The sequence below is a fragment of the Sus scrofa genome, chromosome 2 (assembly GCF_054392235.1).
Source record: "Sus scrofa isolate SSC_HxYL_T2T_F1_AM1 chromosome 2, Sscrofa_HxYL_maternal_Yorkshire_Landrace_v2.0, whole genome shotgun sequence".
NCBI classification, from domain to species: Eukaryota; Metazoa; Chordata; class Mammalia; order Artiodactyla; family Suidae; genus Sus; species Sus scrofa.
The window spans coordinates 7,892,978-7,919,481 of NC_139384.1; the positions used below are offsets into that span (position 1 = coordinate 7,892,978).

Consider the following 26,504-nt stretch of genomic DNA (forward strand, 5'->3'; position numbering starts at 1 on the left):
CCGCCCCTTTCTTCCTCCGCTTCTCATTGGCCGGCCCGGCGCTCAGGGCCCGGCGGGGTAAGCTGTCGGGCCCTCGCAGTCGGTGAGCCTTCCTGTCCGTCCCGAGTCTGTCTGTCCTGGCTGGCCTAGACGCTTCCGCCCCTTTACCCTGGATGCCAGCCCCTTCCCCAGACCCGCCGTGCGGGGCAGGCCCGCGAGCCTGGAGCCCGTGGCTGACACAGTGTGACCTTGGGCAAGTCTTGTCTGCTGGGCCTCAGCACCTGGGAGTTCGGGGTGGGAAGTGAATTTAGTGATCTGAGCAGCCCTCTCCCAGCTCTCAAGTCCTGAGGCTTTGTGAGTTTATGGGCAGCGTGGGGACATGGGGAGTCTTCACATGTTACTGCTCTTCACAGGACTTGGCCATGAACTCTGGAGGAAGGAGGCAGGAAGCAGCAGGGCCCAGGGGTAGAAGGGCTCACAGACCCCGGGAACAGGTGCCCCCCCTCTCCACCCTCACCCCTGCTCCCAGTGTGGGAGGGCAGGGGAGAGGGGACTCTGAAGCCTGTTCCCTGGGAAATGCTGGTGGCGGGGGAGTCAGGGCTGAAGGGTCGTGCTGTTCCCAAGGAGCACAGGGACTCCAACCGCTCTGGTCTCCCTCTGCAGGGGGTCACTCAGGGTTCAGGGTGAGCAGCAGGGCAGGATCCCCACAGGGACTAGGGGCCACCTCTGGGCTCTTTCAGGACCGAGATGTACAACTGTCCAAGGCTCTGTCCTATGCCCTGCGCCACGGGGCCCTGAAGCTGGGGCTTCCCATGGGGGCCGGTAAGTGAGCATCTTAGAGGCTGGGCCGAGGGGAGGCTGGGCCCAGGGAGCAGTGTGACTGCCCTCTCCCATGGCTCCCACCACAGTCCTTTGGGGATGACACGGAAGGTGCGTCCCTCCCATGGACAGGGAAGACCGAGGCCACAGTCCAGTGTCCTGTCCAGGGCGGGCTGGAGTGGGCCTCTGTCTGGGCCAGGCCTGGTGATACCTCCCGTGCAGTGGCCCAATAAACGCTTATCCCAGGAGTGGCCACTGGGGGGGTGTTGGGACAACTGATGTTTATTGAGTGTCCACTCTGAGCTGGACACTGCCAAAAAAGGGTCACTTTAGGAGTTCCCATTGTGGCTCAGTGGAAACAAACCCCACTAGTATCCATGAAGATGTGGATTTGATCCATGTCCTCGCTCAATGGATTAAGGATCTGGTGTTGCTGCGAGCTGTGGTGTAGGTCCTAGATGCGGCTCAGATCTGGCGTTGCTCAGATCTGGTATAGGCTGGCAGCTACAGCTCCGATTCAACCCCTAGCTTGGGAACTTCCATATGCAGCAGGTGCAACCCAGAAAAAAGGTGGGGGGGGGTCACTATTTCTATGACCCTCCATGAGCTAGATCCTGTTCCCATGGAGTCTGAGAAAACTGACGCCCCAGAAGGGGAGCCTTTCTAAAGGATAAACAGGCTCTGTTCCAGTTGCCTGTGGCTCCCCCGGTAACTCCGGCCCAGCCCGAAGCAAGTTCAGCCCCTAACCACCTGCCTGCCCACAGATGGTTTTGTGCCTCTGGGCGCCCTCCTGCAGCTGCCTCAGTTCCGCAGCTTCTCAGCTGAGGATGTGCAGCGCGTGGTGGACACCAACGAGAAGCAGCGGTTCACCCTGCAGCCGGGGGACCCCAGCACGGGCCCTCTCATCCGGGCCAATCAGGGTCACTCCTTGCAGGTGGGGACTGAGGGGACAAGGGGGAGAGCTACGCGGGACCCCTGACGGTGAGGGGGGTCTCACGGCAGCCCACTCCCTCGTCCACCTCAGGTACCTGCGTTGGAGCTGATCCCCCTGGAGACCCCGCAGGCCCTGCCTCTGATGCTCGTCCACGGCACATTCTGGCGGCACTGGCCATCCATCCTGCTCAAGGGCCTGTCCCGCCAGGGAAGGACGCACATCCACCTGGCCCCGGGACTGCCTGGGGACCCTGGCGTCATCAGTGGTCAGTGCCCCCCCAGCTACTCCCGCCCACTCTGTCCTCCCTGGTCCTCCTCCAAGGGTCATGGCCTCTCTTGTCCAGGGCCAGCCCCTACCCTGCTGGCAGGAGCAGCCCCCTCCTCGCAGAGAGCCCAGGTCCCGGCCTGCCCAGGTTGGATAACTGTAACCCAGACGCCCCAGGCCCCAGCTCGTTGTCTCCTCAGGCATGAGGCCCAACTGTGAAGTGGCTGTGTTCATCAACGGGCCCCAGGCCCTGGCAGGTGAGTCTGGGCACAGCAGGGACCGCCCCGGGCCTTCAGAGAGGGCACTGAGTCACATCTCTGGCTCTGTCTGCAGATGGAATCCCCTTCTTCCGCTCTGCCAATGGGGTGATCCTGACTCCAGGGAACACTGATGGCGTCTTGCTTCCCAAATACTTCAAGGAGGCCCTGCAGCTGCGCCCTACCCGTAAGAACCACCACCCTACCCCAGTTCTTTTTTTTTTTTTTTTTTTTTGTCTTTTTGCTATTTCTTGGGCCGCTCTCGTGGCATATGGAGGTTCCCAGGCTAGGGGTTGAATCGGAGCTGTAGCCACCAGCCTACGCCAGAGCCACAGCAACACGGGATCCGAGCCGCATCTGCAACCTACACCACAGCTCACGGCAGTGCCAGATTGTTAACCCACTGAGCAAGGCCAGGGACCGAACCCGCAACCTCATGGTTCCTAGTCGGATTCGTTAACCACTGTGCCATGACGGGAACTTCTGCCCTCACCTTTGCCCAGCTCCCAACCTCAGGCTGACTCAGGTCCCCTTCTCTAACCAGCTCTTGTCTCTCTCTCAGGAAAGCCCCTCTCCTTGGCTGGTAATGGAGAGACAGAGTGTCAGCATGGCCCCAAGCACAGCTCCAGAGGAAGAAGGACAACCCCACAATAAAAAAAGATTCTTTTTGGCCATGCCCATGGCATGCGGAAGTTCCTGGGCCAGGGCTCGAACCCCACCACAGCAGTGACCCAAGCCACAGCTGTGACAATGCCAGATCCTATCCCCTCGGCCAACAGGGAACTCCTCAAATATTTATTTTTTAAAAATGTAAAAAGACAACAAAAAAGAAACTCCAGTTTGAAACTATGAGTCATTCTCCTGTAGCTGCAGCCAGCCTTCCTTGTGTGCTCAGGGACCACAGCCTGGTCAAGGGTGTTGGTCTTGGCCACTTGGACAAGGGAAGGGCGGGTGCTGTGCAAGCTCAGGGCCCACCCTCCCTAGCCTGGGGGCTGGCAGAGTCTGGCCCAGCTGGGTCCCTGATCTGCACAAGGCCAGTGACAGTGGGTGAATGTGCCCAGCTCGGTGCATGTCTGGAGAGGGCGTGGGTGGTGAGTCCCTATGGGTGTGGGCTTAGTGGCAGGTGGTGAGCAGGGCAGGGGCAGTATGACGGGCTTCAGAAGGCCTCGTGACCTCCTGTGAGCTGCAGGAAGAGGTCCTCGTCCAGCTCCTCCCCGCGGGCCCGCTCCCGCGTTGACAGAAAGATGTAGCCTCCGATGTACTCGTGCACGGTGCGGCAGCTGGCAGACACACAGCTGAAAGCCACGTTGATGTGCTCGTCAAACTCGATGGCCACCTGCAGGGCGGGTGATCGGAGGGCTGGTGGGGGTGGGATCAGGGAGCAGCCCCCACCCTGCCTGGCTGGGTCTGGCCCAGCCCTGTGTCCCTGCCCCCATCCTCCTTCACTCCGGGCCCACCTGCCGGATGTCCCAGTTGACGTTCCACTGGCGCATGTTGCTGAAGCGCCAGGTCTTGACCACGTCCCCCACGGCCAGGTCAATGCGGATCAGTCGATTGTTGGCAATGCCCAGGATCTCGTCTTTCCGGCTGCCCTTGAACCTGGAGCCCAAGGGGAGAGAGTGAGCCGGGGCCCCAATCCTGCATGGCCCCAGTGTCTGCCCAGACAGTGGCCCTAGGGAGCAAGCTTGCAAGTAAGTCACTTAGGTTCTCCATTTCCTCATCTGAACAGCGGAGGTTAATGGACAATCGCGATGACGGCATTTAGCAGCATGGGGCAAATGCCTTTAAAGAGCCACTTTTCTCAGTGGTTAACGAATCCGACTAGGAACCATGAGGTTGCGGGTTCGATCCCTGGCCTCGCTCAGTGGGTTACGGATCCAGCGTTGCCGTGAGCTGTGGTGTAGATCACAGACACGGCTTGGATCTGGCGTTGCTGTGGCTGTGGTGCAGGCCAGCAGCAACAGCTCGGATTCGACCCCTAGCCTTGGAACCTCCATATGCTGCGGGTGCGGCCCTAGAAAAGGCAAATAAATAAAGAGCCATTTTTTTGGTAGCGTTGTCATCCGTTCGGTCATATACTTGCAGGCTTAGAAAATGGGCAGTCAGAGGGGGCACTCCCGGTCACAGCAGACACCGTTAGTCCTGTCCTACAGACCAGCTATCCCCGGCATATTGAGGGAACTGCCTGTGGCAGAGCTGGGCCGGGGGGCTGGGTCTCCTGCTCTCCCGGCCTGATTACTTTCTCTTGTGTTTGCTGTGCAGGTGCAGGATGGAGGGGGTGCACTTGGGGTGCCGTCGGTCAGGCGCAGGGGACCGGAAGGAAGGCTTCTGGTGCCGCCCCCCAGACAGCAGGTGAGCGCCTAATTGGCGCTTGGCAGACGGGCTGGGGAGGGGCTCGTACCTGACCACGACGTAGGAGATGCCGAAGTCGGGCAAGGACTGCCAGGCCTGGATGAAGCGCAGCTGGGCCTCAGACAGCGAGAGTTGGGCCACGTTCTGGTGGGCTTCCAGGATCCGGGGGGTGAGCTGTGGGACCACGCTGGTGAGGAGCTGCCAAGGTCCCTAAGACCCTGTGCCTGTCCCCATCAGGGAGACAGGATGCTGGGACAGGGGCAGTGCCCGGTGTGCAGCAGCCCGAGTGCACCCTCTCACGGTTCGGCAAATCTGAGCTGGGCTGGGCCCTGAGGGGCACGTGGGCAGCTGGACCGTGAGTCCTCCCAGAGGGTGGGGACCAGCGTGCTCCGTCTCAGGGACCCAGGTGGGAGAAGGAGCCAGCGAACATGTGCCTTTCCAGAGGAAGGCTCTGGAGACCCAGGGGCCAAGGGTGGCTGGTTAAACCCTCTGGTCATTCCCACTACCCACGCCCTCCGGCACCTGCTTGGCCTTGAACTTGCGCTGGAAGCGGGGGGCGACAAGGCCATAGGGGTTGAGGCCCTCGGTGGAGGCATCAGGGCCCTGAGGGTTGTTGCCTGAGCCCCCGCCGCCTGTCCGCTGCAGGCTGAGGAAGGCTAGGATGGCCTGCACCTCGCTGGAGTAGCTGCTGTCGGCCATGGTGCGGCCCTTGGAGGCCAGTCGGCAGCCGGCCATCCAGCGGGCATACTGCTGCTCCTGCAGTGGGCGGGATGAGGAGAGAGGTGAGCAGCTGGTCAGCCCTGGCCCAGCCCCATCCCTGCCTTAGCCTGGCCTGGGCCCCTGTCCGGCTCCCACTCACATCCTGGCACCGCAGGTAGATCTCACTCATGCCCTCAGGGGAGGGTACCAGGAGTTTGATGCAGAACTTCTGGGCTGAGACGTTGACATCAGGGACCACTTCACAGCCTAGAGGAAGAATGTGGGCTAGGAGGCCAGGGAAGGGAGCCCTGCCAGGAGGGCCCTAGATGAATGCCAGCCCCACACAGCGGCCTCGGGCTAGAGGGCATTGTCGTGGGTCCCCAGGAGGAGACAAGTGAAAACATTCACCTGGCCAGCCCATGGGTCGTCCAGCTAAGCCCCGAGCCAGCCCCTGGCCTGTCCCTCTCCTGGCCCGGCCACCCTCACTCACCCTTGAGGTTGAGCTGCTGAATGGGGTCCCCGGGGGCCTCGTCCTGGCTCTTGTAGTAGGACAGCGTGGTCTCCTTGAACACCACCCAGTGCTGGCGGTACCCCTTCAGGGTCAGCTTCCGGGGCCTGAGGGTGAGGCGGGAGCTTTGTGGCACCTGTCCTGTCCTCTCTCCGCACCGGGCCCCCCCGGCAGGGCTGCCACCTCTGGGCCCAGACTCACCGGAAGATCCGGAGATGGTCGCGGAGTTCTGGGATGGTGGTGAGGCTGTCCTGAGGAGGAGGGGAGTCAGAGCGGGGCCGGCCCCTGCGATGGAGCCTGCCCGCAGCCCCTGCTGGAGCCCCTCCTCACCAGCACGTCCGAGGGCGCCGATCCCTCTAGCTTCACCTCCAGGTTGCTCAGAGCTGCATCCAGGTCATCCAGCCCCTGGTCTGTGCTGGCCGGTTCGTCCACCTCCCCGCTCTGGGACAGCTTGTTGATGTGGTACTGGGTGGGGGCACATGGCACCCTTAGCCCTGCAGTGCCCTTAGCCTGGCTTCCCCGGAGATGGAAGACCCTGTCCGCCCTGGGCCTGGCCCGCACTGAGCCACCCGGAGCCCCCAGGCCTGCCAGGCACCTGCAGGGCTGCAAACACCATCATCTCCTCCTCGGTACAGTCGATCTCCTCCAGCAGCAGGTCCCACCGAGCCTGCTCGTACAGCTGGGTCAGCCGCACTGGGTCAGTCTGGAGCAGAGGGAGGGGGAGGCTGGGTTGGTTGGATGCCAACTGCCCTGGGCATCCCACATGCCAAGCTCCTGCGAGCCTTAGGCCTGAGCCATGCCCTCCGTGTTGTGCAAGCTCAGTTAGTGGCCCTACTACACAGGGAGCAGACCCAACCCCAGCCTGCCAGCCCATCTGCCTAGGCCCGTGGCAGCCTCTTCTCTCTAAACCTTTTTGTGCAGATAGTATTTGTCCACTATGTGCCCTGGCCCTGCCAGCTGCTGAAGGGACAAGGGGGACTGAGTAAATCAATCAATAAGTGATTCAAGAGTACCATCAAAGCTATAAAGGAAACAGGGAATTCCATCATGGCTCAGTGGAAACGAATCTGCCTAGCATCCATGAGAACGTAGGTTCGATCCCTGGCCTCGCTCAGTGGGTTAAGGATCTGGCATTGCCGTGAGCTATGGTGTAGGTGGGCAGATGCGGCTCAGATCCTGTGTTGCTGTGGCTGTGGTGTAGGCCACAGCTACAGCTCTGATTCACCCCCTAGCCTGGGAACTTCTGTATGCTGAAGGTGCAGTGCTAAAAAGACAAAAAAAAAAAAAAAAAAAAGCTGTAAAGGAAATAGATTCCAAAGGGCGGCTCACTCGTACCCTCAGATAAGAACCTCAGCAGTTCTGTGGTGATGAGAGAGAATGGGATTGGGGTGGGAGGGGGGGACTGCGCTGCAGGAGCAAGCATTCAGGGAAGGCTTCCTTGAAGGAGGTGACATGCGGTGCTGAGACCTGAGGGATGACAACAAGCCACTGAAGAGAAAAGTGATGGAAGAACATTCCAGAGAGAAGGGACAGGGAGCTCACAGGGGGATCCCGGTTACCCACGGAAGACCAAGCCCATGCTCGCTCTGAAACTCACCAAAATGGATAGCAACAGCATAAAAAGGATAAAGCCAAAAGCACAAAGAAGAGAGAGGCGACTACAGCAGGTGAGAGATGGCAACAAAATTTTGGAAGACAGAAAGCAAATGCCTGGATGGGCCCTGAGTTGCAGGGAAGGTGAGCTGGGATCTCACACCCTTTTCCCTCGCTTGTTCTATGGCAAAGGCACTAACAAGTTTTGAAAGTATCAGAAAGCAAACAGCAGAAAGAACTAAGATCTGAACAAAGGCATCCAATTCGCGTAGCAGGCAGGCTTCAGCCTGGGGTCTTCTGGGAGGGGAGTGGGGGCGGAAACGAGAACCCTCGCAAGTCTATAAATGGGAGTTCCTGCTGTGGCACAGTGGGTTAAGAATCTGCAGCGACTCAGGTTGCTGTGGAGGTTCAGGTACAGTCCCAGGCCTGGGAACTTCCATATGCCACAAGTGTGGCAATAAAACATTTTTTTTTTAAAGTCTGTAAATGGAGCAGGTCCCTCCCCACTCCCCGCAGCCAGTGACAGCAAGCTGGCACCTAGTGGAAGCCAGAGATTTACTCTCTGGAGATGCTGAGCCAGAGGTACCCCTGCATTTGGTACTCCAGGCACAGCTGGGTGGGGTGCACTATACTGAAAGCTGCTGAATTAAGAGAAAGTTGGCATTTTGAAAGGTGACACTTCCCCAGTCCTTCCCCACTTGTCAGCAAAGACTTTGGCGTGAGCCTTCTATCCCCGACTCAGGAGAGCAGAGGGGTCACTGCTGAGAAGCCAAAGAGAAACCCCCACAAAAGAGTGGCATCCTTGCCCCACCCCTGCAGGAGACCCCCAGAATGCCAAGCCCCATTCATCCACCTAGGGTTTCCAATTGGCTTCTTAGAAACTTGTGTCAAAATACAAAAGGACAGGCAAAGATTGTCCACTGTTTTTTTTTTTTTTTTTAGGGCCATACTCATGGCATATGGACATTCCCAGGCTGGGGGTCAAATGGAGCTACAGTTGCCTGTCTACACCACAGCCACAGCAACACAGGATCCGAGCTGTGTCTTTGACCTACAGCACAGCTCACAGCAATCCAGATCCTTGCCCACTGAGCAAGGCTGGGATCAAACCCACGTTCTCATGGATACTAGTCGGGTTTGTTACCACTGAGCCACAACAGGAACTCCATCAATTACCCACATTTAAAGAAAACTGCTGGTGTGAAACTGTAGAGACCAAGTCAGACAGGGAAAAAGAGTTGGGGAAAAATAAAGACAATGTAGGGAGAAGGGGAAAAAAATCAAATATGTTAAAATCCTTACAGAGACAAAATACTGCACTCATAAAACAAGAACAGGATGCTATATTTTTTTTCTTATTTGGCCGCACCCTTGGCATATGGAAGTTCCTGGTCAGGAGTTCCCATTGTGGCTCAGCGGGTTACAGAGTTCCCAGGCCAGGGACTGATCCACGCTGCAGCTGTGACCCATGACCTATGTCACAACAGAGGCAATGCCAAATCTTTAACCCCTTGTCTTGGGCTGGGGATTGAACCCATGCCGCTACAGAAGCACTGCTGGATCATTAACCCACTGCGCCACAGCAGGAACTCCCAGGAACAGGATGCTATTTTTTAAAGGAATGTAATTATAAAGTTATAGTAATTACGACAGCATGGCCTTGACAAAGAGAGACAAACTGATCAATGGAATCGGAGAGAGAGAGAGAGACACACACGTATGATCTGATCACCTGACTTAGGACACAGGTGACCTTGCCATCGCTGGGGAAAGATGCTCTTTCCGTAATGGAACTGGGTCAACTGTATACGGTAGAAAAAGTGTTTGTACCCCTATCTCACATAACATACAAAAATATCGATTCCAGATGGGTTGCAGATCTAAATATGAAATTTAAAACAGGAAAATATTTAGAGGAAAAATAGGACTACATCTGCGTGATCTTAGAATAAAAGATTTCTTAAGCAGGATGCAAAAGCTATTAATCATAAAAGAAAAAATATGAATCAGATTACATTGAAATTAGGAATTTTTTTTTTAGGACTATACCTGCAGCATATGGCATTTCCCAGGCGAGGGAGTCAATTGGAGCTGCAGCTGCTGGCCTACACCACAGCTACAGCAATGCCAGATCTGAGCCACATCCTCTGACCTACACCACAGTTGTTGGTTTTTTTTTTTTGTCTTTTTGCTATTTCTTGGGCCGCTCCCTCGTCATATGGAGGTTCCCAGGCTAAGGGTCGAATCGGAGCTGTAGCCACTGGCCTACGCCAGAGCCACAGCAACGCAGGATCTGAGCCGCATCTGCAACCTACACCACAGCTCACAGCAACGCCGGATCGTTAACCCACTGAGCAAGGCCAGGGATCGAACCCAAAACCTCATGGTTCCTAGTTGGATTCATTAACCACTGCGCCACGAAGGGAACTCTAAAATTAGGAACTTCTTGTCAAAATAAACCCTTAAGAGAATAAAAAGGCAAAGCATAGAATGGGCAAATATTTCCACAATATATTTATCTGTCAAAGTACTCAAATACAGAATATATCAAGAACTCCTACACAGCGATATGAAAAAGACAAGCAACTCAATATAAAAACTGGCAACAGGAGTTCCCGTCGTGGCTCAGTGGTTAATGAATCCGACTAGGAACCACGAGGTTTCGGGTTCGATCCCTGGTCTTGCTCAGTGGGTTAAGGATCCAGCGTTGCTGTGGCTGTGGTGTAGGCCGGTGGCTCTGATTAGACCCCTAGCCTGGGAACCTCCATATGCCGCAGGTGTGGCCCTAGGAAAAAAAAAAAGCAAAAAGAGGAGTTCCCGTTGTGGCGCAGTGGTTAACGAACCCGACTAGGAACCATGAGGTTGCAGGTTCAGTCCCTGGCCTTGCTCAGTGGGTTAAGGATCCGGCGTTGCCATGAGCTGTGGTGTAGGTTGCAGACACGGCTCGGATCCTGCGTTGCTGTGGCTCTGGTGTAGGCCGGTGGCTACAGCTCCGATTCGATCCCTAGCCTGGGAACCTCCATATGCTGTGAGAGCAGCCCAAGAAAATGGCAAAAAGACAAAAAAAAAAAAAAAAAAAAAAAAAAAAAAGCAAAAAGACAAAAATAAAAAAAAAATTTAAAAACCCCAAAAAATAAAAAACAAAACTGGCAAACAGTTGAACAGAAACCTCACAAAAGAGGATGTCCAAATGGCTAATAGCCGTATGAAAAAGTTCTCAACTTGATTGGTCATCAGGGGTATGTAAATTAAAGCCACATAAAAAGCACAGCAGGGGTTGTCTGGGTTTGTGGGGTGGGAGGAGGCATGAGTGCAAATGGGCACTAGCGAACTTTCTGGGGTGATGGAAAAGTTCTAAAACTGGATTGTGGTGGTGATGGTTACCTACCTGTATAAATTTATTTAAAATAAACTGCTGGCTTTTATAGTATGTAAGTTACAGCTCAGTAAAGCCACTTGAAAAAACAAAATACCACATGAAATGCCATTACACACCTACCAAAACGGCTGCAAGGGAAAAGATAGGAAATACCATGCGCTGAAAAAGGGAACAACAGAAACTCTCATATACTGCTGATGGGGGTGTAAATTGGTACTGCCACTGTGGAAATCTGTTTAACAGTTATTTACTACAGCTAAACCATCACCTACCTCACAAACCAGCACTTCCTCCTCTGGGTACATTCCCTACAGAAACATGTTACATATGTTTGCCAGAAGATATTTCCTGGGAGGGTCAGAGCGTAGTAGCCTACTCTGAAAATTATACAATGCCTGTCAATAACAGGTTGGAAAATTAATTGTGGTAAATTGACATCACGGAATACTTCAAACCATGAGAAAGAATATGCTACCACTCCATGCCACATGGATGAATCATACGAGCACCATGCTGCGTGAAAGAAGCCAGACACAAAAGAGTCTAGACTGTGTGATTTCATTTGTGCAGATTTCAAATACAGGCAAAATGAATCTATGGTGTTGGCCGTAACATTAGTGGTTCTCCCTGTAGGAGATACTGCTTGGCTTTTGAAGGCTGAGAAAGTTCTGTTGCTTGATATGTTGTTTACACTTATGATTATTTCTCATTTTATTTATTTATTTATTTTTGTCTTTTTGCCTTTTCTAGGGCCGCTCCCGCACAGCATATAGAGATTCCCAGGCTAGGGGTCCAATCGGAGCTGTAGCCACCAGCCTATGCCACAGCCACAGCAATGCAGGATCCGAGCTGTGTCTGCAACCTACACCACAGCTCACGGCAACACCGGATCCTTAACCCACCGAGCAAGGCCAGGGATCGAACCCACAACCTCATGGTTCCTAGTCAGATTCCTTAACCACTGCGCCACAATGGGAACTCCCACTTATGACTATTTCTAAATGTATGTTACGCTAAATAACAAAACAAAACAAAAACACATACTCAGGAAATAAGAGCTCTTAGAATTTAAAAAGATAGTTGCAGGAGTTCCTGTTGTGGCTCAGCTGAAATGAACTTGACTAGTTCATTTATACAGTTAGGTAACCATCATCACCACAATCCAGTTTTAGGCCTTGCTCAGTGGGTTAAGGATTCGACGTTACTCTGAGCTCTGCTGAAGGTCACAGAGGCAGCTCAGATCTGGCATTGCTGTGGCTGTGGTGTAGGCTGGCGGCTACAGCACTGATTGGACCCTTAGCCTAGAAACTTCCACATGCCATGAGTGCAGCCCTGAAAAAAAAAAAAGAGAAAAGAAAAGGAAAAGAAAAAAGAAAAAAAAAAAAAAACAAAATTAAATAAAAATAAAAAGAGCATTGCAGAAATTAAAAATTCACTAGATTATTTGGAAGATGTCAAGGAACACCCCAGAAAGTACAACAAAAAAGACAACAAACATCATATATGTATATATTATAGAATATATATATATATGTCTAATTTTTTCTTTAAAAAAATTAATCCAGGAGATCGAATATCTACTAAGTTCCAGAAAAGAAAACCAGAAGATGGAGGGGAGGAAATTATTACAGAGATGGTAGAGAACATTCTTCCAGAACTGGAGGACCCAGCTTTCTGATTTGAAGGTCTCAGCAAGTGTGTAGGACAATCAGTGAAGAAAGATTCATACTAGGACATACTATTGAGAGTTTTTCTGTTTGTTTGCTTGTTTGTTTGTGTTTGTTTTTGCTGTGACATGCAGCAACTTGATGCGGGATCTCAGTTCCCAGACTAGGGAATGAACTCAGGCCGCAGCAGTGAAAGCACTGAATCCTAACCACTTGACCACCAATGAACTTGCTATTGAGAGATTTTTTTTTTTTTTTTTAATCGGCATGCAGAAATTTCCAGGCCAGGGAGCAAACCCAAGCCACAGCAAAGACAATGCCAAATCCTTAACCATTAGGCTACCAGGAGAGTTTCTTTATGGCCACACCCATGGCATATGGAAGTTCCTGGGTCAGGGGTTGAATCTGAGCCATAGCTGTGACTTACCCTGCAGCTGTGGCAACACCAGATCTTTTAACCCACTGTGCTGGGCAAGAGATCAAACTCACACCCCAGTGACCTGAGCCACTGCAATCAGGGAAACGAGAGATTTTTAAACACCAAGAGATAAAGAGAAGATTCTTAAAAGCTTCCAGTGCCTCCCTTCCCCCTCCAAGAAAAAAGTGTCACAAGGAAGGACTGAAAATAAAAATTCCATCAGACTCCTCAGCAACACTGGAAACTAGAGGGCGGCGGGAAGATGGTTTCACAATTTGGCAGGAAACCGTTTCAAACCCAGAATTCTATAACTAGCCAAACTATCATGCCAGTGAGTGTAGAACAGGGACCTTTTCAAACAAACAGGATTTCGAACCATTTAGGGGAAGCTGTTACTATTTTACCATCTAGGGGAAGTTATCAAAATACATGCTCCACCAAAATGAAGGAGTCAGTCAAGAGAAAGGAACTCAAAGGAGTTCCCTGGTGACACAGTGGGTTAAGGATCTGGCATTGTCACTGCAGTGGCTCAGTCACTGCTGTGGCACAGGTTCAGTCCTTGGCCTGAGAACTTCCACATGCCATAGGCACAGCCAAAAAGAATAAAAAGAAAAGAAAAGAAAAAGAAAAAGGAACTGGAGAGATCCAGGAATCAAGAAGTCCAACACAGGAATTCCTAGGAAATCTGGAAGAGAAATTCTAGGACAAACATCAAGCAGTGGGTCTAGACTGCCACCATTCCATGGTTCTGACCAGAAGATCACACTGACTGATATCCTAAAGTAATCAATCTTTTTTTTTTTTTTTTTGGCTTTTTTAGGGCCGCACCCACAGCATATGGAGATTCCCAGGCTAGGGTTGAACTGGAGCTGTAACTGCCAGCCTACACCACAGCCACAGCAGCACCAGATCTGAGCTGCGTCTGCGACCTACACTACAGCTCAGGGCAACACCGGATCCTTAACCCACTGAGTGAGGCCAGGGATCGAACCTGCCACCCCATGGTTCCCAGTCGGATTTGTTTCCACTATGCCATGGCGGGAACTCCAGTAATCAATCATTTTGAAAGGGGCATTGTGTTTGGGTTGCAGTGTTGGAGGGGCTTGGTCATGGAACATCCCACCTCATAACTGTCAAGATCCCCCATGACAAGGCACAGACTCACAGAGAGTGTCCAGATAGCGTTTTGGGGTCTCTCTTCTAATTGTACACAGACAATTAATAGAAAATAAATAAAAATATAACATTTATGAACTCCAAGAAAAATTTGACCAATGAAGTTTCTGTATTAGAAAAAAAAGTTTTTAAAGAAAAAATTTGACCAAGAAAGGAAGTATAGATAGATACTCTGTGGCTTAGCTAAGAATGCTATTTATATGTGTTACTATTTATAGCCACAATCATGATGTTTTTAACAAAAATCTATAACATAACTCAATTGGAAATTATGCAGAGATGTGTGTGTTGTAGGGGTTCCCTGGTGGTGCAGCAGGTTAAGGATCTGAAGTTGTCATTGCTGTGGCTTAGGTCACAGCTGGGTTTGATCCCTGCCCCAGGAACTTCTGCTTGCCACAGGCATGGCTCCTCCCAAAAAAAGACAGCTAAATCTCTTTTTTTTGTCTTTTTGTCTTTTTGTCTTTTCTAGGGCCGCTCCCGCAGCATATGGAGGTTCCCAGGCTAGGGGTCTAATTGGAGCTGTAGCCACCGGCCTATGCCAGAGCCACAGCAACATGAGATCCGAGCCGCCTCTGCAACCTACAGCACAGCTCACGGCAACGCCGGATCCCTAACCCATGGAGCAAGGCCAGGGATCCGACCTGCAACCTCATGGTTCCTAGTTGGATTTGTTAACCACTGAGCCACAACGGGAACTCCTAAATCTTCATCTTTCATACAAAGTGAACAGATAATGTGTGAAATGGAAAAATCAAAAATCAAAAATCTTTAGCTGGGTGCTGACCAGCATACCATGCAAGGGAAAGATCCAAGCTGGCCATATAGATATAAACACTAGAATAAAGGGCTACAAAGTTAGGAGTTCCCTGGTGGCTAAATGGGTTAAAGATCTAGCATTGTCACTGCAGCAGCTCTAATTATTACTGTGGCATGGATTTAACCCCTGGTCTGGGAACTTTCACATGCCATGGGTGTGGCCAAAAAACCAAAGCTACAGTCTCTAGAGATCAGAAATCTGGGATAAGAAGAGGTGGGGTAGGGAACTGATTTTTTGTCATTACTCTCAGGACTATTCATATATTACTTGGATTAAAAATGCAATTTAATTTCTAAAACAAAGAAAAGAATAAAGACCATATGGGCTTTAGATAGTGGACAACAGACCACATAGAACAGGGATCCCTAAGAGAAGGGGAACAAATGAATTATGAGATTGCCCCCATCTTACTGCCTGGAGTGACCGCAGCATGGAGGAGGACCCCAAACAGAGTTTGACATATTCCCCAAGGTGAGCAGGTGCATTTCAGAATTGGGGGTAGCTAGGCAAGGCAGCTGGAATTCACAGGACAGAGTGCTGGACAGGAGAGAGCTATACAGAGAGAAAGCTCTGAATTGAAGTCAGCTGAGGGCTCCTCTTGAATTTTTAGCTGGGTACTGACCAGCATACCATGTAAGGGAAAGATGCAAGGCTGTTGGAAGAAAACACCAGAAAACAGCAAGTGGAACACTGACCGGAGCTCACATGATGGTGGGAATAGCTCACATTCCCAAAACAGATGAGAGAAACCTCATCATATATGTCTCATCAGAATACTCAGGAAGCTATTACCCCAGTAATAGGGTAAATTAGCCCTAGATTAAAAGTTGCTTTCATCTGGTCTAATTATTATAAATTTTGTTATTAATTAACGTTCAAAGCAAGACTTAGAAGCATCAAACTATTTCCAAGTGTCTTAACTTCATCCTCAAAGTTTAAAGGTATTTAAAGGACTACCAAAGGGGAAAAAAAATCCAGCACCCAAGAACATAAAATTCACAATGTCTAGCATCCAAAAAAAAAAAAAATTATCAGGCATTTTCAGCAACATTGATGGATCTAGAGATTATCATACTAAGTAATGGAAGTCATAAATAAAAATATTAATACTGTATGATATCACTTATATGTGGAATCTAAAATATGACTCAAATGAACATATCTACAAAACAGAAAGAAACACAGAGAACAGACTTGTGGTTGCCAAGTGGGAGGGAGGTGTGGAAGGGAAGGATTGGGAGTTTGGGACTAGAAGATGCAAACTATTCAATACAGGATGGATAAACAACAAGGTCCTATTGTGTAGCACAGGAAACTATATTCAACACCCTGAGATAAACCATAATGGAAAAGAATACAAAAAGAGGAGTTCCCATCGTGGCGCAGTGGTTAACGAATCCGACTAGGAACCATGAGGTTGCGGGTTCGGTCCCCGCCCTTGCTCAGTGGGTTAACAATCTGGCGTTGCCGTGAGCTGTGGTGTAGGTTGCAGACGCGGCTCGGATCTCGCGTTGCTGTGGCTCTGGTGTAGGCCGGTGACTACAGCTCTGATTCGACCCCTAGCCTGGGAACCTCCATATGCTGCGGGAGCGGCCCAAGAAATAGCAACAACAACAACAAAAAAAAAAAAAAAAAAAAGAATACAAAAAGAAATATCTATCTATCTATTTATCTGAAACACTTTGCTGTACAGCAGAAATTAACACAGTGTTGTAAATCAACTATACTTCAATTAAAAAAAAAAAAAAAACCTACCAGGCACGAGAGCAAACAAAAATGCAACTCATAGTGAGGAGATCAATAGTCAATAGAAGTAGGTCCAGAAATGATACGCATGATAGAATTAGCAGACCAAAAAACTCAAAAGTGACATTAAATATATTCTGTACTTCAAGAAAGTAGAGAACAGCATGAACATGTTAAGAAGAGATGGGAAATACTTAAAAGGTCAGACTTCTAGGGATGAGATTAATGGCAGATCAGATTCGGGAGAAGACAAGATTAGTAAACTTGAAGACAGAGCAGTAGAACTCTCTAAAATGAAATATAGAAAAATAAGACTGGGGAAAAAAACACAAAGCAGGATAGGGCACCAGTGAGCTGGGGGACGATGTTAAGCTGTCTAATTGGAATCCCATTAAAGGGGGAGCAGAAAAAAACCTCTGAAAAATAATGGCCAAATGTTTCCCAAACTTGATGAAAACAAACTCAGATTCAAAAGGCTCAATGGACCCTACGGATGAGAAACCTGAAGCAAACCAGGGCACATGATCATCAAATTGCTTCAAACCAGTGATAGAAAACCATAAAAAAAAAAAATACACGTTCCATACAGGTGAACAAAGAGAGCAGATCTGCTGCTGGAAGCAGTGCAAGCCATGAGACCGTGAGGCAGCATCTTTAAAGAAAAAAACCTGTCAACCAAGAACTCTGTAGCAAGTGACAGTATCTTTCAAGATCAAAGGCAGAATAATGACTTTTACAAACATACAGAAGCTGAAAGAATTCATCACCAGTAGATCAACTCAACAAGCAATGTTTAAAGGAAGTCCTTCGTGCAGGCAGAAAATGATACCGGTTGTAAATCCGGATCTATACCCCGGAATTAAGAGCACAGGAAAGGGTGGGCGTGTGGGAAGAGAGAAAAGAATGTTTTTCATGTTTTTGAAATGTATTTGCAGGACAGTTGGCTGATGGAAATATTCTGTATCCCGACTGTATCATGTCAAGGTTCTTGTTGTGATACTGACTGGGGGAAACTGGGTCATGAGTCCCCAGGTATCTGGGATCTGTGTTTATTAGTTCTGACAGCTGCCTATGAATCTGTAGTTATCTCAAAACCAAAAGTTTGATTAAAAAAAATAATAATAATGGATTGGAGTTCCCATTGTGGCGCAGCGGAAAAAAATCCGACTAGGAACCATGAGGTAGTGCATTCGATCCCTGGCCCTGCTCAGTGGGTTAAGGATCCGGTGTTGCCATGAGCTGTGGTGTAGGTCACAGACACGGCTCAGATCCTGCATTGCTGTGGCTGCAGTTGTAGGCCGGCAGCTGTAGCTCCCACTCATCCCCTAGCCTGGGAACTTCCATATGCCATGGGTGAGGCCCTAAAAAGCAAAACAAAAACAGAAACAAAAAAACAGTGGATTGGTTAAAGTAAAAATAATCATGATGACAACTCAAAAAATTCTACTCTTAGGAATATATGCAAGAGAAATTAAAACACATGTTCACTCAAAAACTTGTATGTGACCATTCACGGCAGCTTTGTTCATAACAGCCAACAAATGGGAGGCAAAACAAATGACTATTAATGGATGGAGAAAAAATAAAATGTGGCAAATACATACAATGAAATATTTTGCCATAAAAAGGAACAAAGCGCTGACATGCTGCAACGTGAGCGAACCTTGGAAACATTACACTAAGTGGAAGAAGCCAGCCACAAAAAGCCACATATTGTGCAATTCCATGTACACGAAATGCCCAGGACAGGCACATCTGTAGCCAGAAAGGGGATTAGTAGATGCCTGGGGCCAAGATTGGGGAGTGAGCGACAAATGGGGAGTGGCTGTTCCTGTGTACGGGGTTTCTTTGGGGGATGGCAAAAATGTTCTAAAACTGCTTGTGGGAGTTCCCATCGTGGCTCAGTGGTAAACGAATCTGACTAGGAACCATGAAGTTTCGGGTTCGCTCCCTGGCCTTGCTCAGTGGGTTAAAGATCCGGCATTGCTGTGAGCTGTGGTGTAGGTTGCAGACACAGATCAGATCCCGCGTTGCTGTGGCTCTGGCGTAGGCCGGCAGTGGCTATAGCTCCGATTGGACCCCTAGCCTGGGATTCTCCATATGCTGCGGGAGCGGCCCAAGAAAAGACAAAAAGACAAAAAACGAAACAAAAAACTGCTTAGGGTGATGGTTGCACAACTCTGTGAATATATTAAAAACCATTGAGTTGTATGCTTTAAATTGGCCAATTATATGGTAATGAATTATTTCTCAATACAGCCACCATCATAATAAAAAAGCCACAAGGATGACAGTGTCTTGTGGGCTTTGACGTACGTAGAAGAGGAGCGTGTGATGTGTGAAGTGCAGAGGTCAGGAGAGGAAGACAAGGGCTCCTACTGTAAGGTGCTTACACTGTAGTTGATGCAGCGTGTTGCTGGATGATAATTGCATAGGTGAATTCTAACCCCTAAAGCATCCACCAAAAATTGTACAAAGCAGCATAGCAAATACAAAGGAGATAAATGGACCCGTGAAAACCACTCGATCCAAAAGAAGGCAGGGGAAGGTGGGAGAAGGGCCCAACCCTCTGGAGGAGAGGAAGAGGGGGGCAGTGGGAGGGGGAGCAGGTGCACGGCAGTGCCCGGGGCCTGATCAGCCTGGTCATGGGGGCCTGGGCAGCCACAGGAACCTTTGAAGCAGGAGTGCCAGGACCTCATGCACCTTTGTAAAGGTTCATGCTGGAGGCTCTGTGGAGGCTGGGGAGACCCAGGAGGAGAGAGGTCTGTTGGAGCGGCTGTGGCAACTCACACGAGAGAGGCTGATGCTGAAGGGCGGAGGAGAATGACAGACGGACAGAGAGGAATGGCTGGTTTGGGATTTTAGTTCAAGGAAGGATCAAGCAGGACACAACGAGGCATGAGATGGGAGAGCAATGGAAGGCTCCAGAATGGTGTCAGTACAGGGCTCTTGCCCTGAGTCCGTGGTGGGAGGATGTGCTGGGCAGACTGGGAACCGGGAGGTCCGGTTCAGGCAGAAGCCTGAGGTGCCAGAGCAGAGATGGTCTAGGGCTCAGAGGAGCGAGGTGACAGATCTGAGTGCCATGAAGAGCATAGAGACGGTACTTAAATCCAGGAGTCTGGAACTTCCTGGGGGAATCAGGGGAGAGAAGGAGCTGGGGCTGGACCCCTGGGACCTGCCACACCTTGAGGCCCCAGACACCGGGAAGAGCCGAGCAGCCTGGGCAGGGCCACCGCAGACGCAGACCCCTGGGCATGTGTGGATCCCCAGTGGCCAAAGAAGAAGGGGGCAAATGGACAGTGAACAGGGGACAGACGGCATGGAGGGCACGGGCACCTTGCAGGCTAGGTTTGGCTGGGCAGAGAGAGGGAGTCGAGCAGTACCCACGGGAAAGCTTGTGGAGGAAGGACACTGGCCCCAGGGTTCTGTAGATGAGAGCGTTTAGAAGTTTTGCCGTGAAGCGGGGCGGGGAATTGGGGCCACATGTAGAGGGTGCGCCTGGAGGTTTTTGAGACCACAAAACCTGTCAGTTGCCCGGAAGGGGGTGCAGATAGTAGGCAGGGAGGGAGAGGGGCATACAGGTGCCTGCCTGCAAAGCCTTGTCCCTCACCTGTCCCTAGATGCTGCAGGTCCCAGTGCCACCCCCTCCAGGAAGCCTTCCCTGATCTCAGATGCAGGCTTCCCAAGGACACCTACCACTGTCTACACTGAGCTGTGGTCATTATCTCCCTGACGGGCCTCGAGAAACAGCTGTTGGCATCGACCAGGCCTCAGCACCGTGTTGGTTGGAAGTAATAAACAGGGGTGTGGACAGACAAATGGACAGACGGACAGACAGATACCTAAGGTCCCCAGAGCCCAGACCTGAGGTCTCCACGTCCTGCTGACCCAGAGCCCCCCTTCTGCCTGACCCTGCTCACCTTGGGGTCCAGGTCAAAGAAGCTGTAGTACTTGAAGCGCAGCCAGAGTGTGTCGCCAGCCTTGATGCCCTGCTGCATGAGGCACCTCGACGAGTCCAGCCACCTGGGCCACAACACGGGCAGGGGCGGGGTCAGGGCTGAGCCAGGGGCAGCGGGGCGGGTGGGGGCTGGGCAGGGGGCTGGGGGCCAGCACACACATACAAGGAAAGGCCTGGGGACAGGCATGGATGGGGGGTGAGCCAGAGGCAGGGGTGGGATGGGCTCTGGGAACAGGAGCCCAGACACCAGGGGACGAGCAGACCCGGCAGGCGCACCTGCTGTGGAGCTTGGTCTTGTCCAAGAGGGAGCCGGGCCGGGGCAGGCGCTGGAGCAGGAGGGGGTCTGGCGGTGGCTGCGGCCGGCTCAGCATGTGGTAGCAGGCCTCCGTCTGGGCACTGTCTGAGAAGTGGGCTGGCATCCCCCGGAACAAGGCAGGTGCCACACCTGGAGTGCAGATCGGGGTCAGCCAGGCCCAGCCCCCGGCCCCAGGCCTCCAGCCCCCTGCCCCTGCGGCTGCCCCCGCAGCTGCCCGGCCTGCGCTCACCCCCGGCCAGGACGACCTTGGTCAAGTCATACACCTCCTCCTCCTTCTCCTTCTCCTTCTTCTTCTTCTCCTTCTTCTCAGGGGCCCGGAGCAGAGACAGCTCCTCAGGGTGCCGGATACCTGAGGGGAGCTGGGGCCTCAGCGGGGGCCAGGGTCCTGGCCTGTGACCTCCCGCCCCACCCACGGACCATTTGGGGCAGGTCACCGCCCAGCCAGCAGGATGAGGGACAGCTCAGCAAGGACCCAGTGATAATGCTGGGCCTGGAAAGGGAGGGGCCCACTGCCGGCAAGACCCTTGCAGGGGGCAGCATGGGGACCAGCCAGGGACTCACTGAGGAGCCGGCAGATGGCAGTGACGGCCTGGAAGAGGGGCTGGGAGAAGCTGGCTCGGAGGCGCAGGGCACAGCGATTGGGCAGCCGCAGGATGATGGGTCGGTGCTGAGGCCCGAAGAAGAGGCGGGCGTCGGCCAGGATCCCGTATTTGTCCAGTGTCCAGTGGGTCTGCAACAGCCACTGCCTTTTCTGTTCCCACCAAATGGCATGGTCCGACCAGTCCTGCTTGCGCTCTGCAGGGCCACAGGCAAAGGGTGAGGGCCACACCAGCCCTGGGGGCCCTGCCCCCAACGCGGAGCACAAGCCTGCGATTCAGAGGTGCCGACCGCCACCACCCCTGCCCAGGCCAAGGGCAGGGCTAGGCTGGGTCAGCTTAGGGCGGGGTCACGGCAGAACAGCTCTTTGCTGGGTACCCCTGCTTGTCCTTCTAGGCTCAGTTGCTGCTGAGGGGAGTCCCTTCCCAGGGGAGCCCCCAACCCAGAATCTCAGTGTCCCACCCCCCGCCTCACACACTCCAGCCCACTGGGCTCCCTGCAATGTCCTCCTGCAATTCCTGGCCTCATGGCCCCTCTGTGCCACCCCGCCCCCAGCTCAGGAGGCAGAGGCGATTGCAGGGCCTGGGGGCATGCTGGGCACTGCTGCAGCAGGGAATCTGTAAATATCCAGGGGTTATTATCTGACCTTGGCCACGCTGGCTAGACCCTCCCTGGCCTTCAGCTTTTAAGTTCCTGAGATACGAGCAACAACGGAGCCCGAGCAGCCCCTGCCGCCACGTGGCGAGGGCGTGGTGTCTGACAGGCATGCGGCCGCATCTATACAGTGCATGGGTATTCGCTTAGAAAGGCGAACACCTCGCGGTTCCCATCGTGGCTCAGGGGAAACAAATCTAACTGGTATCCATGAGGATGCAGGTTCGATCCCTGGCCTCCATCAGCAGGTTATGGATCTGGCGTTGCCCTGGGGCTGTGGTATAGGTCATAGACATAGCTCGGATCTGGTGTTGCTGTGGCGTAGGCCGGCAGCTACAGCTCTGAGTCAACCCCTGGCCTGGGAACCTCTTTCTAAAAAAAGAAAGAAACGCCAACACCTCAGGGTCCTGCAGCCAGTCATGGAGGCCACAGCCTCGACTCTCCATCCTTTTGCCAGGAGCCTGAACTAGAGCCAGGTGAGCACAAAGACACAGGACGGGAGTTCCCGTCGTGGCTCAGTGGTTAACAAACCCGACTAGCATCCATGAGGACGCGGATTCAATCCCTGGCTTTGCTCAGTGGGTTGACAGTCTGGCGTTGCCGTGAGCTGTGGTATAGGATGCAGATACAGCTGGGACCCCACATTGCTGGGACTGTGGTGTAGGCCAGCAGCTGCAGCACCAATTCAACCCCTAGCCTGGGAACTTCCATATGCTGTGGGTGTGGCCCTCAAAAGACAAAAAGACAAAAAAAAAAAAAAAAAAAAAAAAAAGGCACAGGCTGAGCAGAGCCTCTAGGGTGGAAGCCCTGCCAGGGGAGTGGTCCCAGGCCCTCAGCTCTATGCCCTCCCACCTGCCTCTCTCCTCCTCCTGCCCTGAGGTCGACAGTGATGCTGAGCGCTTCCCCAGTGCGCCCTCACTCTGTTCTTGGCTTTGGGGCGCCCACTGCCCATCTCCTTCTGACCCTTTGGCACCTCTCCTGACCCGCCCCCATCCCTCCCTGTTGGTTCGGTAAGAGAACCCTCTTCGCCCTCCTTGGCCGCAGCCCCTTTCCGGGGGGTCTCACGTGGTCCACAGCTTCCTCTTCTCGCTGTGAGAGACCCCAAGCCAAAAACCCACCAGCCGCTGCCTTCAATCATTCCAGCAGCCTTGGTTCACCAGACCATGTGCCAGGCTCTGGGACTTCAGTGTGATGACTCCTAGTCCCAGCGCCCCAGGTCCTCTTAACCTCACTCTGCCGGACGCTGGACAGAGGCGCTGCCGCCTCCCCTCACGCCGCCGCCGCAGCCTCTGGGGGCTGGGTGACTACAGCTCTCCCTCCACATCCGAGCATCATTCCTTCCACTTTCAGCCAGCACGCTTCGTCTGTGCTCATCCTGCCGGTAAGACCCACCGCCTGGCCATCCTCACTGCCGTCCATAGGAGACCTGGTGTCCCTGCCCCCAGCCTCTCGCTGGAAACCCTTTGGCTGCGGCTCTCCACGTCCAGGATGGAGCATCTATTTCTGTTTTTCATTTTGTTTTTGTTTTTTCTTTTTAGGGCCACAGGTGGATGTTCCCAGGCTAGGGGTTGAATTGGAGCTGCAGCTGAAGCCTATGCCATAATCACGGCAATACCAGATCCAAGCCTCATATGGGAGCTACGCTGAAGCTTGTGGCAATGCCCCAGATGCTTAATCCACCAAGCAAGGCCAGGGATTGCATCCTCGCCGACACATATCAGGTTCTTAACCCACTGAGCCACAACAGGAACTCCCCAGGATGGAATCTAAAATGCCTTATGGTGGTCACGCCAGCCTTGTTTCTTGTGACACTCCAGGAGTCCCCCCCTGGCCTAGGGGCCCCAATTTGGACCTCAGCTCTGCCCCCAAACTGGCGGGGCTCCTCTTTGCTGCAGCTTCCTCTCAGGACGCATATTAAGCAGCCTCTCTTGGGAAGTCTCTCTGTCCTGGGCTAGCTGTGGCCCATCTTGGCTCCAGGCTCCCAGGATGGCTCCCCTTCTGCATCAGCTAATGCTCAGCCCTGTGCTGGCGGCTAAAGTGGGAGGCTCACCTGCCCCGTTGCGTTCCAGGCCAGCAGCTGGCACAGGCGGCTTGGCTGAGCCTCAGAGATGTCGGAGTGGGAGAAAAGGTATGGGGACAGTATCCCAGGCCAGGGGACAGGAACTGGAGGGACTTGACCCTGGGGGCCCAGCAGCAATGGAGAGTGGGGTCTGACCAGCTTTTTTGTTTAGGTCTCTTGCTTTGCCGTGGGCCATGCCCCAGGGCCAACCGGGTTTTCGTTCTCTCTGCCCTACGAGGCCAGGCCTGCTGAGTCTCCATCTGACGCCCAGCCTCCTGAGGGACCCGCCAGTCTCCACTTCTGCTTTCACGGCCTCCTTGGGCCTTGCCTTCTAGAAGCTCCCCACACCACCTCAGCCTCTGGCCGGGCTGCCCGGGGCCCCGTGCTGTCCACAAGCTGACCGACCTCCCTCCTGGGCTCTGCAGGGCACATCAGCTGGTCTGAGGAATCCACCTGTCCCCACGGGCAAGGGCCCTGGGACCCAGGCTGCCTGGGCCTATCGGTGGGTCTGCCTTCCGGCTCTGGCTATCGGAGTGGGCCTGCTGCCCTCCCAGGAAGGGGCCGCCCCCGCTCCCAGCAGAGAAAGGCGATGAGAAGCCCCCATCACCAGGCCTGCTCCCTTCCAGGCTGATACCACAGGCCGCTCTGCTGTAACTTCCTGTGGGGGCAGGGCCTTCCCACCCAGGCTGGGCCTGTCACCAGCCTGCTGAGGGCTTCCGCCTGAGGAGAGGGTGTGGGAGTGAGTCCCTGTCACCAAGAGCCCCCTCTGCTCTCCCCTCAGACCCCCAGAATGACCCCCAAGGCCAGGCCTCTCCTGCCCAGAAGTGGGTGAACGGGGGACTGGGGCTGCCCCTTGGGGTCTTAGCAAAGCCAGTTGGAGGGGGAGGAAGGAAAGACAGCGGGAGGGAGCGGAAGTTAAGTTGGGGAAATATCTTTTTTGGAACCAAATGATTAAGCTGCTGCCTGAGTCACTGCGACTCTGTTATCGAGAGCTGCGCAGCAGGGCCGGCCCGGAAGTGCCAGGGGACCCGTGGGCACTCACTGATCTCCTCCACAATCTTCAGGAGCACCCCACCGATGTGCGACTCCCCTGTGACCCGGAGGGTGACCGACTCGGCCTCGGGGTCCTCTTCTCCGACGAACACCCGCAGCTCCCAGGACGAGTCGATGTAGTCCCCCGTGGCTGTCTGCATGCCCGCCATGGCTGCGGTGGCTCTGCGGGAGGGTGGGCAGGACGCTGGGTGGGCAACCGGGGCCTGGCAGGTCGCCCGTGGTTCCCCGGGGCAAGCGGGAGGGAGAGAGTGAGCCCTCGGGCCAGAACGCCCCAACGGCAGCAAGACACGGGCCGAGTCGTTCCAGGCAGAGCGGAGATGGTTGAGCTGGAGGGACCCTCGGCGACCACGTCACCCAGCCCTCTCCCTTCGTACCAGACGGAAGATGAGGGCGGGTAAGAGAGGAAGGGGCTCCCTCAAGATGACTCAGCTCCATGCCCGTAGCCCGGCCCCAAGCCCACACTGGCAGCTGCCCACCCTGGAAATGGTTGTAAACCCAGGTCAGAAAATAGTCCGGATCAGGCCCAAAGCTCAGCTCCATCACCCCAAACCAGCCGGAGCCTCTCTAGGGCAGTGGGAAGTCCAGGCTGCCACATGGAGAGAGGCACGCTGGGCAGAGGGGCACCGGGAGGCCGGGGAAGACAAGGGTCTTTGGGCCTCCGGCCTCCCGCCCACTTACCTTGTCTGCAAGGGGGTGGGGTTGCTGGTGGGGGGTCAGGGTGTGAGCCACTCCTGGCCTCAGCCCGCACACCTGCAGGCCACTGCTCGCTTCTTTCCCCTCCGCTTTCTCTCTGGAGCTTTCTTCAGAGGGCAGCCCTTGCGTCTTATCATGAACAGGGCGGGCTCAGCCCCTCCCCAGGGCGGGCTGGAGCTGGGTGCAGGAAGCAACTGCCAGTAGGGAGGTGGAGGTGGCGGTGGCGGTGAGGGTTCCACTGGGGCCCTGCCTTTGCTCCCAGTGAGCACAGGAAGCAAGTGGGGCTTGGGGACCCAAGACCACGCCAAGAGTCCCTTCCTTTGGAGGAAAGCTCAATTCAAATCAGAGAAGTTACCAAATCATGTTCCCCTAGAGAAAGCCATCTCTCATCTCCAACCTGTCATGAGGTGGGGGGGTCTCTGGGCTGTACGCATCACTCTGCTGCCAAGAGGGGGAGCTGTGGGTGGGATCCGGGTTGCTTGGGAACTTGGCAGGTCAAGTCAGCTCAAGCCTAGGAGGCCCTTTATCACCACAAAGCAGATCCGTGAAAGCCCCCCAACCCCGAG

At 53.4% G+C, this 26,504-nt stretch overlaps 2 protein-coding genes across 3 annotated transcripts; one reads left to right on the forward strand and one right to left on the reverse strand.

Moving 5' to 3' along the window:
- The first annotated feature begins 88 nt into the window (after positions 1–88).
- TRPT1 (tRNA phosphotransferase 1) lies at positions 89–3,105 on the forward strand. The gene is given in 8 exon segments (NM_001435272.1): positions 89–232; positions 393–473; positions 720–801; positions 1,563–1,732; positions 1,823–1,997; positions 2,197–2,253; positions 2,330–2,440; positions 2,816–3,105. Coding segments are annotated over 7 exon segments (759 nt in total). The 5' UTR covers positions 89–232; positions 393–401; the 3' UTR covers positions 2,908–3,105.
- FERMT3 (FERM domain containing kindlin 3) lies at positions 2,918–26,070 on the reverse strand. 2 transcript variants are annotated; one of them, XM_003122594.5, is made up of 15 exons: positions 25,924–26,070; positions 25,235–25,407; positions 21,444–21,677; positions 21,112–21,231; positions 20,843–21,011; positions 20,529–20,631; positions 6,408–6,515; positions 6,143–6,277; positions 6,014–6,063; positions 5,795–5,919; positions 5,465–5,571; positions 5,128–5,361; positions 4,655–4,779; positions 3,711–3,852; positions 2,918–3,589 (listed from the first exon to the last, which is right to left on the reverse strand). In XM_003122594.5, the coding sequence occupies exons 2-15, from the start codon at positions 25,392–25,394 to the stop codon at positions 3,410–3,412; spliced, it is 1,992 nt and encodes a 663-aa protein (XP_003122642.3). In that variant the 5' UTR covers positions 25,395–25,407; positions 25,924–26,070; the 3' UTR covers positions 2,918–3,409. The 2 variants fall into 2 exon arrangements, with proteins under 2 accessions (XP_003122642.3, XP_084866920.1); XM_085010794.1 differs by having other exon boundaries at positions 21,444–22,702; positions 23,842–25,407.
- Positions 26,071–26,504: the final 434 nt, after the last annotated feature.